This window comes from Macaca mulatta, chromosome 11 (genome assembly GCF_049350105.2).
Source record: "Macaca mulatta isolate MMU2019108-1 chromosome 11, T2T-MMU8v2.0, whole genome shotgun sequence".
NCBI lineage: Eukaryota > Metazoa > Chordata > Mammalia > Primates > Cercopithecidae > Macaca > Macaca mulatta.
This window is the reverse complement of record NC_133416.1, coordinates 108,962,174-108,975,617: the sequence shown is the minus strand read 5'-3', so window position 1 is coordinate 108,975,617 and position 13,444 is coordinate 108,962,174. Positions and strand designations below refer to the sequence as shown.

The following is a 13,444-nucleotide window of genomic DNA, read 5'->3' as shown; positions in this document are numbered from 1 at the left end:
ATCCAAATCTCATCTTGAATTGTAGCTCCCATAATTCCCACATGTTTTGGGAGGGACCTGGAGGGAGAGAATTGAATCATCGGGGCAGTTTCCCACATACTGTTCTCATGGTAGTGAGTAAGTCTCAAGGGATCTGATGGTTTTATAAGGGGAAACCCCTTTGGCTTGGTTTTCATTCTCTCTCTCTTGCCTGCTGCCATGTAAGACATGGCTTTCACCTTCCACCATGATTGTGAGGCTTTCCCTGCTACAAGGAACTGTTAAGTCCATTAGACCTCTTTTTCTTTATAAATTACCCAGTCTCTAGTAGGCCTTTATCAGCAACGTGAAAACAGACTAATACAAGTTAGTAACTAATTTGGGCAAAACTTTGTGTTCAATATGGGATAAGGGAAGATAAGCCCACCCCTCACCCCAAATAAAAATAATGATATCTCAAACCAGTGTCCCAGCATTACAGAATAAGCCCCATGTGAAACCCAAAACTCTCATTCCTTGCCTTGAAAAATGTTAACCAAGAAACTATTGTCTAAATGTTGAATATGGTTGTTGTGGTAGTTGTAGTTGTTTTTAACTACAAAGTGAACTTCCAGCAGAACTGAATCAAGGAGTTTTACAAGACTCAAGATGTTGGCTGGTAGAAATCCAAGTCAGAAATGGCAAGTCACAGTATCTTGTAAGTATAGTTTGGTGTCTGATAAAAATGACCTTAGTTTTTGGTCAATTTGAAATATGTCATTTAAGGAGAAACTAAAGTGAGAAGAGAAGAGCATCAGACCTTGGAACAGTAGTAATCTGCTAGACTCATTTTACTCAGTTTTGGGCTTAGGAAAAATGCACTTAGATAGTTGTCTAAGGACCAAGGCAGAGCTTATCCCTCTGTAATGATTGTGATGTGAGAAGTTATTTAGCAACTGTGTTTCAGTGATGTTTAAAGGGCACCAAAAGGGAATATGACTTTGGAGAGCTAATGACCAGCAACCCCAAATGGCTGACCTTAGCTATTCTTCCTCCAATGATAAGTCCTCTAGGCAAGAAAAAAAAGAAGACAAAGGAAAGACAAAGGAAGGAAATGGAAGGGAAGGACAAAGAAGGAAAGTCTACTCTGAATCTTGACATGTCAACTTGATTCTAGAAGTGTGTTTACCTGGAGGACTTACCCACAACTTTAATCTTGATGCTTGCATGTGCCTCTCCAGCTTCGTTTTTCAGATTGATGTGGTAAACACCAGAGTCATCTCTTTCAGCTACATCAATGACCAGAGTGCTGCTATCAGGGTAAGATTCTGCCCTTATCCGGCCACTGCCTTCCATAATAGCCTAAGAAGAAGAGAAACAAAATGTGGCATGATTTACACACAAAAAAGGGCTACTTCAGAGTGTCTTATAAATTGAGGAATTGAGCAGACTATACAGTGTAGACTGTATAGATTATATAGTGTATTTGGCAGACTATATAGTGTAACTATATAGTGTTCATGCCTATTATATATTTTCTCAGTTTAATTCTTCCCCAACTCTAATGACAAGGTGTTATTATACCATCTTACACATAAAGAAACTGAGACTTATCTTGCTCAAGGTCACACAGGTAGGAAGTAGCAGAATTGGGATTTGATCCCAAAGCCCACTAGCCACCAACTTTCCCAAGAGAAAACTGGAGGGCTAAAAATACAAGTGCAGAAATGTCATTCTAGGAGAGGAGGCCCTGTCTATGAAATTAGAAACCCTCAAACTCCTATCAGCAAGTAAATAATGATTTGTTCATTTTCTTAGATGTTTGGAAAATTTTAAAATACTGAAAAGGATTGAAGAAGGCTGCAAGGCCAATTTTCCACTTTCTTCTTCTAGCAAAAATATAAAAGAATAAACATCTAATTCCCAAAGTAAAGACAGAGTGAGGTTGAATCTCCTATTATATTTTCTTTCTTTTATTTTCTTTTTCTTCTATTTTTCACTTTTTTTTTTCTTCTTTCTTAAACGTGAAATTTAAAGCAGGATTACATTCTTCTGATTCCCAGGTGCTATCTTCTATAAGACAATAAATAGCCAATATACAAAGAGGAAAAAGAGAGAAGGTCAAAGTAATTTAGAATCTGGTTATTTGCCACTAACTACTAGGTAAACTCTCTACTCTTTTGTGTCTGTATTAGGACTCATAAGTCTTCAACAACCTAAGATTGTGATCACAGTAAGAATACCTGAAATAATTCTCTAATTCTTCTATTTTGTAATAGAACAAAATTTCCTCATATCAGCCAAATTCTAATGTAAGATTATAATAGATGTTCTTGTTTGTTTTTATTTTTTATTTTTCTCACTCCCAAAGCTAATCCATCTCCTTTCTTTTTAATGTGAGGAAAAAAGTTTATATAGGCTCACGTTACACTATCATCTTCAGTTTTCTATATTTTGTTTTGTTGGTTTGCTTGTACACTGTAATTTACATAGAGCAAAATTCACACTTTTTAGAAATATAGTTTTATGAATTTTGACAAATTTGTGTTACCACCACGGTCAAGATATAAACCATTTCCATCACCTTCAACGTGGCTCCAAGCTCCTTGGCAATTAAACTACACCTTACACCCTGGAACCACTGGAACCACTGGTCTAATATCTGTCCTTCGTTTTCCTTTTTCCCAAATGCCATATAACTGAATCCAACAGTATGTAGCCTTTGCCTCTGGCTTTTTTCTTAGCATGATACTTTTTAGATCCTTCCTTGTTGCTGCATGTATAACTAGTACATTCCTTTTTATTGCTGAGTAGTATTCCATTGTATATTCCATGTGTAGTTAGTTCATGTATGTACCAACTGTGGGTTTGTACAATTGGACTTTTGGGTTGTTTCTAGGTTTTGACAATTATGAACAAAGCTGCTAAAAACATTCATATACAGGTTTTTGTGTGGACATGTCTTCATTTTTCTTGGATGAATGACTAGACATAGCATCATAGAATTGTATAGTAAGAATACATTTACTTTATTAAAAACCACCAAACGATTTTCCAAAGAGGATGTACCATTTTGCTGGTACATTCAATTTGGAAAAGTGATGTATGTACCTTTCATTGTTCCATATCCTTGTCAGGACTTGGAATTGTCATTTTTAAAGTGTTTTGGTTTTTCTTTTAAACTCATTAAAATACTTTTTTAGTATACTTTCTTTCACTTAGCATAATTATTTTAAGATTCATCCATGTTTTTGTATATATCAGTATTTCTTTTTATTGTATGAATATAGTATTTATTGTATGAATAAAAAGTAGTCTGTTGTATGAATATATTAAAATTTGTTTATTGATTCACCTGTTGATGGATATTTGAGTTGTTTTCAGCTTTTGGATATTACAAATAATGCTATTATGAACACTTGTTGTTCTGGTAGTTTTTTTATTGTTGTTGATTACATTGAATTTTTTACATTGGTAACCATGTCATCTGCAAATAAAGACAGTTTTACTTCTTCCTTTCGAATATGGATGTCTTTTATTTCTTTTTCTTGTCTGGTTGCTCTGGCTAGAAGCTCAAGTATGATGGTGAATAGAAATAGTGAGAGTGGGCATATCTCTCTTCTTTCTGATTTTAGAGGAAAAGCATTCACTTTTGCATTGTTAAGTAGGATAATAGTTGTAAAATTTTTGTGGGTGTCTTTTATCATGTTGAGGAGGGTCTTTTTACTTCCTGGTTTGTTGAGAGATTTATATTAGGAATGGATCCTGGATTTTGCCAAATGTTTTTGCTGTGTCTACTGAGAGGGTTGTATTTTTTTCTACTTGTTCATATCATGACTTATATTAACTGATTTTCAAATATTAAACCAACTTTTGGATTCCTGAGATAAACCCTACTTTGTCATGATATATTACATATTATTATTTTTATATATTGTTGGATTTGATTTGCTAACTTTTGTTTAGAACTTTAAAATCCATGTTCATGAATGATAATGGTTTGTAGTTTGCTCTTCCTGGAATGTCTTTGTCTGATTTTACTATAAGGGCAATACTGGCCTTAAAGAATGAGTTGGTAAATATTCTTATTCTCTCTTCTTCAATTTTGGGGAAGAGTTTTTGTAGAATTTGGTATTGTTTCTTGCTAAATGTTTGTTAGAACTGTCTAGTAAAGTGATCTAGAGCTGAATTTTCTTTTGTGAAATGTTTTTAATTACAAATTTCTTTTCTTTAATTGTTATAGGGAAATTTAGTACTGATTTAGTAGTATTCCGCAAGTCTAATATGTGATGTGTTCATAAATATTTTCTTTTTTGTTTTTGAGATGGAGTCTGGCCATGTTGCCCAGGCTAGAGTGCAGTGATATGATCTCAGCTCACGGCAACCTCTGCTTCCTGGGTTCAAGCAATTCTCCTGCTTCAGCCTCCTGAGTAGCTTGCGTTACAGGCACACACCACAATGCCTGGCTAATTTTTTTGTATTTTTAGTAGAGACAGGGTTTCACCATGTTGGCCACGCTGGTCTTGAACTCCTGACCTCAAGTGATCTGCCTGCCTCGGCCTCCCAAAGTGCTGGGACTACAGGTGTGAGCCACCACGCCGTGTCATAAATATTTTTTAATTTACCATATGGTGTCTTTGATCCATGAATTATTTAGACATATGTTGTTTAGGTTCCAAATATTTGGGAATTTTTCCAGATATCTATTATTGATTTCTAATTAATTCCATTGTGGTCAGAAAACATACCTTGTATGACTTGAATCCTTTAATATTTATTGAGAATTATTTATGGTCCAGAATATGGTCTATCTTGTTAAATGTTCCATGTGTGGTTTAAAATAATACTCATTTTGTTTTGTGCAGTGGAGAGTTCTATAAATGACAATCAGTTCAAAATGGCTGGTGGTATTGTTCAAGTCTTCTAAACCTTACTGATTTTCTGTCTTCTTGTTCTATTAACTATTGAGAGAAGAATATTGAAGTCTTAAATTCCTCGATTTCTCCTTGCAATTCCCTCTTCTTGCCATTTATTTTCAGCTTGTCCCATCTGTTCTTTGTGCTTCTTTTTCTGCCTTCTTTTGGGTTAAATATTTTTATGATTCCATTTTATTTCCTTTGTTGATTTATTAGCTATAACTCTTTGTTTTATTATTTTAGTGGCTTCTTTAGGGTTTATAGCAAACCTCTTTAACTTTTCACAATCTACCTTCAAGTGATATGACACTTCATGTATATATTACAAACAGTCCCTGACTTACGATGGTTTTAACATACAATTTTTCAACTTTATGATGGTATGAAAGCAATATGCATTCAGCAGAAATTATACTTTGAATTCTGAATATTGTTCTTTTCCCAGGCTAGCAATATGCAGTATGATACTCTCTCGTGATAGTGGGTGGCAGCAGCGAGCCTCAGCTCCCAGTTAGCCCATATAGCCATGATGGTGAACAACTGATCTCCATAGTGTACTGTGTTGCCAGAAGATTTGTCCAACTGTAGGCTAATGTAAGTGTTCTGAGCATGTTTAGGTGGGCTAGGCTAAGCTATGATGTTCAGTAGGTTAGGTGTATTAAATGCCTTTTTTTCTTTTTGAGACAAGGCCTTGCTCTGTCACTCAGGCTGCAGTGGCTCACTGCAACCTCTGCATCCAGGGTTCAAGAATTCTCCCACTTCAGCCTCCCAAGTAGCTGGGACTACAGGTGTGCACCACCACACCTGGCTAATTTTTTGTATTTTTGGTAGAGACGGGGTTTCACCATGTTGGTCAGGCTGGTCTTGAACTCCTGGCCTCAGGTGATCTGCCCACTTCTGCCTCCCAAGGTGCTGGGATTACAGAAGTGAGCCACTGCGCCCAGCTGCTTTTTCAACTTATGATATTTTCAACTTACTATGGGTTTATCTGGTGCAACTCCATCATAAGCCAAGATGTATCTGTAGAAGAAATTTATAGTAGTACACTTCCCTTTTTACCTTTACTAATTCTTACTTCTATTTCTTCCCTACTGAACTTGTATATTTGTTGTTACAAATTTCATGTATACTTATGTTATAAACCCTATAATGCATTGTCATAATTTTTGTTTAAACAGTTTTCTTTTTAAAATACTTAAATATTAAGAAAAAATCTTCCATGTTTATCCATGTAGTTACTATTTCTGGTGCTCTCTTTGTTCTTTTGTGAAAATATTTCCAGCTGGCATCACTTACCTTCTAACTTTAAGGATTCCCTCTAACATTTCTTGTAGCGCAGTTCAGCTGGTGATGAATTCTCTCAATTCTTGTATATGTGAAAATAATTTTACTTTGCCTTCATTTCTTAAATTTATTTCTACTGAGTATAGAATCCTAGGTTGACAGGTTTTTTTTGTTTTTTTTTTTTTCAGTTCTTTAAAGATGTTGCTCCTGTTTTCTCACTGGCCATGCTTCCAGAGAAATACGCCATCCTTGCCTTTGTTTCTCTTTACTTAATATGACATTTTCCTCTATCTGCTTTTAATATTTTTCTTCATCACTGGTTTTGAGCAGTTTGATTGTGATGGATCTTGGTGTAGTTTTCTTAATGCTTCTTGTGCTTAGGGTTTTTTTTTTGTTTTTTTTTTTTTGAGACGGAGTCTCGCTGTGTCTCCCAGGCTGGAGTGCAGTGGCGTGATCTCGGCTCACTGCAAGCTCCGCCTCCCGGGTTCACGCCATTCTCCCGCCTCAGCCTCCCAAGTAGCTGAGACTACAGGCGCCCGCCACCACGCCCGGCTAGTTTTTTGTATTTTTTTTAGTAGAGACGGGGTTTCACCATGTTAGCCAGGATAGTCTCGATCTCCCGACCTCGTGATCCACCCGCCTCGGCCTCCCAAAGTGCTGGGATTACAGGCTTGAGCCACCGCGCCCGGCCGTGCTTAGGGTTTATTGAGCTTCTTGCACCTGTAAGTTCATAGTTTTTACTAAATTTGGAAACTTTGTGGCCATCGTTAATTAAATATTTTTTTTCCTTCTCCTTGGGGAACTCCAGTTCTGTCCTGTCTTTGGGGACATATATTTGACCGCTTAAAGTTCTCCACAGTTCAATGATACTCTTTTTTTTGTTTCCAGAAAATGGAAGAGGAGGAAATACTCCTTCTCCAATTTTCTTTTGTTTTCATTAATAAACTTAATTTTTTAGAGCAATTTTAGATTCACAACAAAATGGAGTGGAAAGTGTAGAGAGTTTCCATCTATCACATGTCCCCACACATGCACAACCTCTCCGACTATTAACATCCTGCACCATGGTGGTACATTTGTTACAATTGATGAATCCATGTTGATACATTATCATCACCCAAATTTCACAGTTTTCATTAGAGTTCACTTTTGGCATTGCACATTCTATGGGTTTTGACAAACGTATGACATGTATGCACAATTACAGTATCATACAGAATAGTTTCACTGCCCTAAAAATTCTCCATGCTTCACCTGTTCATCCCTGTCTTCCCCCCAGCCCCTGGCAACCACTCATCTTTTTACCACCTACATAATTTTGCTTTCTCCAGAATGTCCTATAGCTGGAATTAGGCAGTATGTAACCTTTTCTGACAGCCTTCTTTCACTTAGTAATATCTATTTAAGGCTCCTTCATGTCTTTCTTGGCTTAGTAGCTTATTGCTTTTTAGTGCTGAATAATATTCCATTGTCTGGATGTACTATAGTTTATGAATTCATTCACCTACTGAAGGATATCTTGGTTGCTTCTAGGTTTTGGCAATTATGAAAAAAGCTGCTGTAAACACTTGTGTGCAGGGTTTTGTGGGGGCATAAGTTTTCAACTCATCTGAGTAAATATCAAGGAACACAATTGTTGAATTGTATGGTAAGAGTGTGTTTAGTTTTGTAATAAACTGTCAAACTGTCTCCCAAAATAACTGTGCCATTTTGCATTCCCATCAGCAAGGAATGAGAGTTCCTGTTGCTCCACATCCTTCCAAGCATTTTATGTTCTCAATGTTTTGAATTTTGGCCATTCTAATGCGTGAATGACATTGTTGTTTTAATTTGTAATACCCTAATAACATGAGACATTGAACATCTTTTCATATGCTTACTTGTCATCTATATATCTTCTTTGGTGAAAGGTGTTTTTTCAGCTCTTTGCCCATTTTTCAATCAGGTTGTTCATTCTTTTATTGTTGAGTTTTAAGAGTTCTTTGTATATTTTATGTAATGATTCTTTATCAGATGTGTCTTCTGTAGCTATCTTCTCTGATCTATGGCTTCGCTTCTCATTCTCTTGACGTTGTCTTTTGCAGAGCAGATGTTTTTAATTTTAATGAAGTCCAGCTTATCAAATGTATTTTCCACTAATTGTGCCTTTAGTGTTGTATCTAAAGGATCATCACCATAACCAAGGTCATCTAGGTTTTCACCTATGTTATGTTCCAGGAGTTTTATAGTTTTACATTTTACATTTGGGTATATGATCCACTTTGAGTTAATTCTTGTGAAGGATATAAAGACTGTGTTTGCATTCATTGTCAGTTGTTCCAGCATTATTTGTTGAAAAGACTACCTTTGCTTCATTGTATTGCCTTTGCTCCTTTGTCAAAGACCAGTTGACTATATTTATGTGGGTCTATTTCTGGGCTTTCTATTCTGTTCCACTGATCAAGTTTTATGTTCTTTTGTCAATACCATGCTGTCTTGATTATGGAAGCTTTATAGTAAGTCATTAAATTGGGTATTATCAGTCTTCTGAGTTTGTTCTTATCCTTCAATATTGAGTTGGCTATTCTGGGAGTTTTGTCTCTGCATATAAAATTCAGAATCCATTTGTTCATATCCACAGAATAACATGCTTGGATTTTGACTGGAATTGCATTGAGTCTCTAGATTAAGTTGGGACATCTTGACAATATTGCATCTTCCTATCCATGAACATGGAGTATCTCTTCATTTATTTATTTTTTCTTTGATTTCTTTCATCAGAGTTTTACAGTTTTCCTCATATAGATTTTGTACCGATTGGATTTATACCTAAGTGTTTCATTTTGGGGGATATGAATATAAATGGTAATATGTCTTTAATTTTATATTCCACTTGTTTATTGCTGGTATAAAGGAAAACAATTGGCTTTTGTATGGGAACATTGTATTATCCTGGAACTTTGCTATAAAGTATTAGTTTCAGGAGTTTTTGTATCAATTCTTTTAGATTTTCTACACAGACAACCATGTCATCTGTGAACAAAGACCATTTTATTTCTTCTTTCCCAATTTGTATACTTTTTTTTTTCCTTTTATTGCATTAGCTAAGCCTTCCAGTACGATGTTAAAAAGCAGTGGTGAGAGGAGGACACTCTTGCCTTATTTCTGATCTTGGTAGGAAAGCGTCAAGTTTCTCACTGTTAAGTGTAACTTTGGCTGTTGGGTGTTTTTTTTTTTTTGGTAGATTTTTAAAAATCAAATTGAAGAAATTTCCCTCTATTTTTATTTTGCTGAGAGTTTTCTTCATGCATTTTGTCAAAGATTCTTTCTGCTTCTATTGACATAATCATGTTATTTTTCTCCTGTAGCCTGTTGATGTGGTGGATTACATTAACTGATTTTCAAATTTTTAGCCAGCACTATATACATAGACTAAGTTCCCCTTGGTCCTGGTGTATAATTCTTTTTATACATTGTTGGGCTTGATTTGCTAATGTTTTATTAGGATTTTTGCATCTACATTTATGAGAGATATTGGTCTGAAATTTTCTGGCTTTGGTATTAGGATAAAGCTGACCTCATAGATTGAATTAGGAAGTATTCTGAAAGAGATTAAGGCACAATTTCTGTTTTAAATGTTTGGTAGAATTTACCAACAAACCCACTGGTGCCTGTTGCTTTCTGTTTTGTAAGTTATTAATATTGATTCAATTTGTTTAATAGAGATAATCCTTTTCTGATTGCCTATTTCTTCTTGTGTGAGTTTTAGAAATTGTATCTTTCAAGGAGTTGGTCCATTTCAACTAGGTTGCGAAGTTTATGGGCACAGAGTTGTTCATAATGTTCCTTAACTATCTTTTTAATGTTCATAGGATTTATAGTAATGTCCCTCTTTCATTTCTGTTAATTAGCCTTGACTCTTCTTTTCCTACTTAGCCTGGCTAGAGGGTTGTAAGTTTTACTGATATTTACAAAGAACCAGCTTTTGTTAATTTTCTCTATTAATTTCCAGTTTTCAGTTTCATTTATTTCTGCACTAATTTGTATCATGTCTTTTATCTGCTTACTTTGAATTTAATTTACTCTTCTTTCTCTTGTTTTCTAACATGGAAACTTTGATTACTGGTTTTAGGTCTTTCTTATTTTTAAATATATGCAATCATTGCTATTAATTTCCCTTTAAGCACTGCTTTTGCTGCAACCTAAACATTTTGATATGTTGTATTTTCATTTTCATTTAATTCAATATATTTTAAATTTTCTTTTAAGATTTCTTTTTTGAAGTGTGTTGTTTAATCTTCAGGAATTTGAGGGATTTTCGGCTATTTTTCTGTTACTTACTGATTTTTGGTTTCACTTCTGTGATTTATTTATTTTTAGTTGAATTAAATTGTCCCTGACAGCAGATATTGTATAACTTCTATTTTAAAAAATTTGTTAAGGTGTTTTTATGGCCTAGAATGTGTTCTATTTTGGTCAATATGCTATGTGTTCTTGAAAAGAATGGGTGATCTGCTGCTATTGGATGAAGTAATCTATAGATGTTAGTTATACACAATAGATTGATAGTGCTGTTGAATTCAGCTATGTCCTTACTGATGTTCTGTCTGCTGAATCTGCCCATTTCTGATAGAGGGATGTCAGAGTCTCCAACTATAATAATGAATGCCTCTATTTTTCATTGCCGTTCTATCAGTTTTTGTCTCATATATTTTGAGACTCTAGGTGCATACATGTTAAGGATTATTAGGCCTTCTTGGAGTATTGACCCATTTATCATTATGTAATGCTCCTTTTTAGTCCAGATAAATTTCTTTGCTTTGTAGTTTGCTTTGTCTGAAGTTAATATAGTTACTCATACTTTCTTTTGTTTAGTCTTAGCACAGTATGTCTCTCTCTATCCCTATACTTTCAGGGATGCAACTTTATATTTAAAGTGGGTTTCTTATAGTCAACATATCTTTGGGTCATGTTTTTGCTCTACTCTGACAATCTTGGGCTTTTAATTTGTATATTGGACCATTGACATTTAAAGTAAATATTGGTATTGCCGGATCAGTATCTGTCATATTTGTTATTATTTTCTATTGGTCGCCCTTCTTCTTTGTTCCTATTATTGTCTTCTACATTTTTTTCTGCCTTTTGTGGTTTTAATTAAGTATTCTATGTGATTTCATTTTCTCTCCTTTATTAGCATATTAATTTTACTTCCTCTTTTTTAAACTTTTTTAAGTGGTTTCCCTAGTTTACAATATATATTTACAATTAACCCAACTCCACTTTCAAACAACACTACAGTGGTTCACAAGTAGTGCACGTACTTTAAAATAATGAAATGTCCCTAATTCCTCTCTCCCATTTTTTGTATTATTGCTGTCATTCATTTCACTTATATATAAAAATACATAAATATAATTATATAAGTATACCTAATGGAATACATTGTTGCTTTTATCATTTTGAACAAAATGTTATTGGTTAGATCAACTGAGAGTATGAAAAATGAAAAATAAAGTTTATTTTACCTTCACTTATTCATTATTTTATACTCTTTCTTTTTATGTAGATCTGAGTTTCTGACCTATATTATTTTCCTTTTTTCTGAAGAACATATTTTAACATTTTTGGCAAGACAGATCCATTGGCAACAAATTCCCTCTTTGTTTGTCTGAGAAAGTCTTTATTTCTCCTTCACTTTTGAGAGATAATTTCAGAGGGTACAGAATTCTAGGTTAGTGGGTTTTCACTCCGAACACTTTCAGTGTGTCACTCCACTCTCACTTTTCAGCAGCTTGCCCTGTATCTTCAATTCTCTGACATATCTAAGAGGAGTTGCTAATTTTTCAGATTGTCCAGCTTTTTACTTGTTGTTAGGATAGAGTGGTAACTTCTAAGTTGATTACATGCCAGAATGAAAATTGGAAGTCTAACCGATTCTTTAAATTATTTTGGACTTTTTCTCTTGCACTTCATTTTGGATCATTTCTATTGCTATGTCTCCAAATTCACCTGCAATGTCTAATTAGCCATTAATTCCATCTACATATTTTTTATCTGAGACATTTTATTGTTTTCATCTGTAGGTGATTTGATTTGGATCTTTTTATATTTTCCATTTCATTTCACTTTTTTCACTTAATTTTCTCTATTTAATTCAAATGAAGAGCTTAACATTTCTCCACCTAACTTTTTGAACATATGGAATACAGTTAAAACAACTATTTTCATATGCTTGACTGCTAAATCTAATTTACATGTGAGATCTGAGTTGGCTGTAACTGACTTTCCTCCTCATTTTGAGCTGTGTTTTCCTGCTTATTTCTCTACCATGTTTGACTGGATGGCAGAACATTGCTAATTTTGCCATGTTGGGTGCTTGATATTTTTGTATTCCTATATAAATCTTGAGCTTTGTTTTGAAATGCAATTAAGTTATTTGGAAATTGATTGAATCTTTTAGGCTTGTTTTTATGACTTATTAGGTGGGTCCATGACAGTACTCAGTCTAGGGTTAATTATTCCTGCAACCGGGGCAAGGCTTTCCCGAGTACTCTACTCAATGCACTGCGAATGATGAGGTTTTCACGTCTAGCTAGGAGGAACAGGCACTACTATTGGCCTTGTGTGAGTGCCAGTCCACTTCTCTTTAATCCTTTCAGATATTCCTTTCTTGAATCTTGGGTAGTTTCCTCATAAATGTACACTGATCTTTGCTGAATACTTGAGCGTGATCCTCTGCCGAGCTTCAGGGGGACTCTCTGTGCAGCTCTCTCCTCCAGTATGCATAGTATGTATCCTATGAACTCTAGCTGCCTTGGTCTCCTTGTGCAATGGGAGTCCTAAACTTAGGGAGTCCACTGGGTTCTGTCCAGCTTTTTCTTTCTTGTGCCACTGCCTGGATACTCTTTTATGGCAATAAGCTTGAGGCAATTATTGGGCTCACTTCATTTGTTTATCATATTTCATAGTCACTGTCTTTCACGATCTGATGTCCAGTGTCTTGAAACCCATTGCTCATATATTTTGTCTGTTTTGGTGGTTATTTCAAGTGAGTAAGTAAATCTGGTTCCTGTTATTCAATTATGGTTGAAAGTAGAAGTCTCACTCTGCTTTTTATTATTTTATTTTATTTTTAACATTAAAAAATATTTTTGAGATAGAGTCTCGCTCTGTCATCTAGCTGGAGTGCAGTGGCGCAATCTCGGCTCACTGTAACCTCTGCCTCCTGGGTTCAAGCGATTTCTGTGTCTCAGTCTCCAGAGTAGCTGGAATTAGAGGCAAGCACCACCATATTTGGTTAATTTTTT

The 13,444-nt window shown here is 34.9% G+C and overlaps 1 protein-coding gene across 18 annotated transcripts in view; it reads right to left on the bottom strand.

The window, feature by feature from the left end:
• MYBPC1 (myosin binding protein C1) overlaps positions 1-13,444 on the bottom strand; it is a 98,893-nt gene that overhangs the window by 25,325 nt on the left and 60,124 nt on the right. For all 18 annotated transcript variants that reach the window (XM_015152592.3, XM_028829806.2, XM_028829801.2 and 15 more), the window contains one exon: positions 1,161-1,320. In XM_015152592.3, the coding sequence (XP_015008078.1) occupies positions 1,161-1,320 (160 nt within the window). The remainder of the gene's footprint in view (positions 1-1,160; positions 1,321-13,444) is intronic.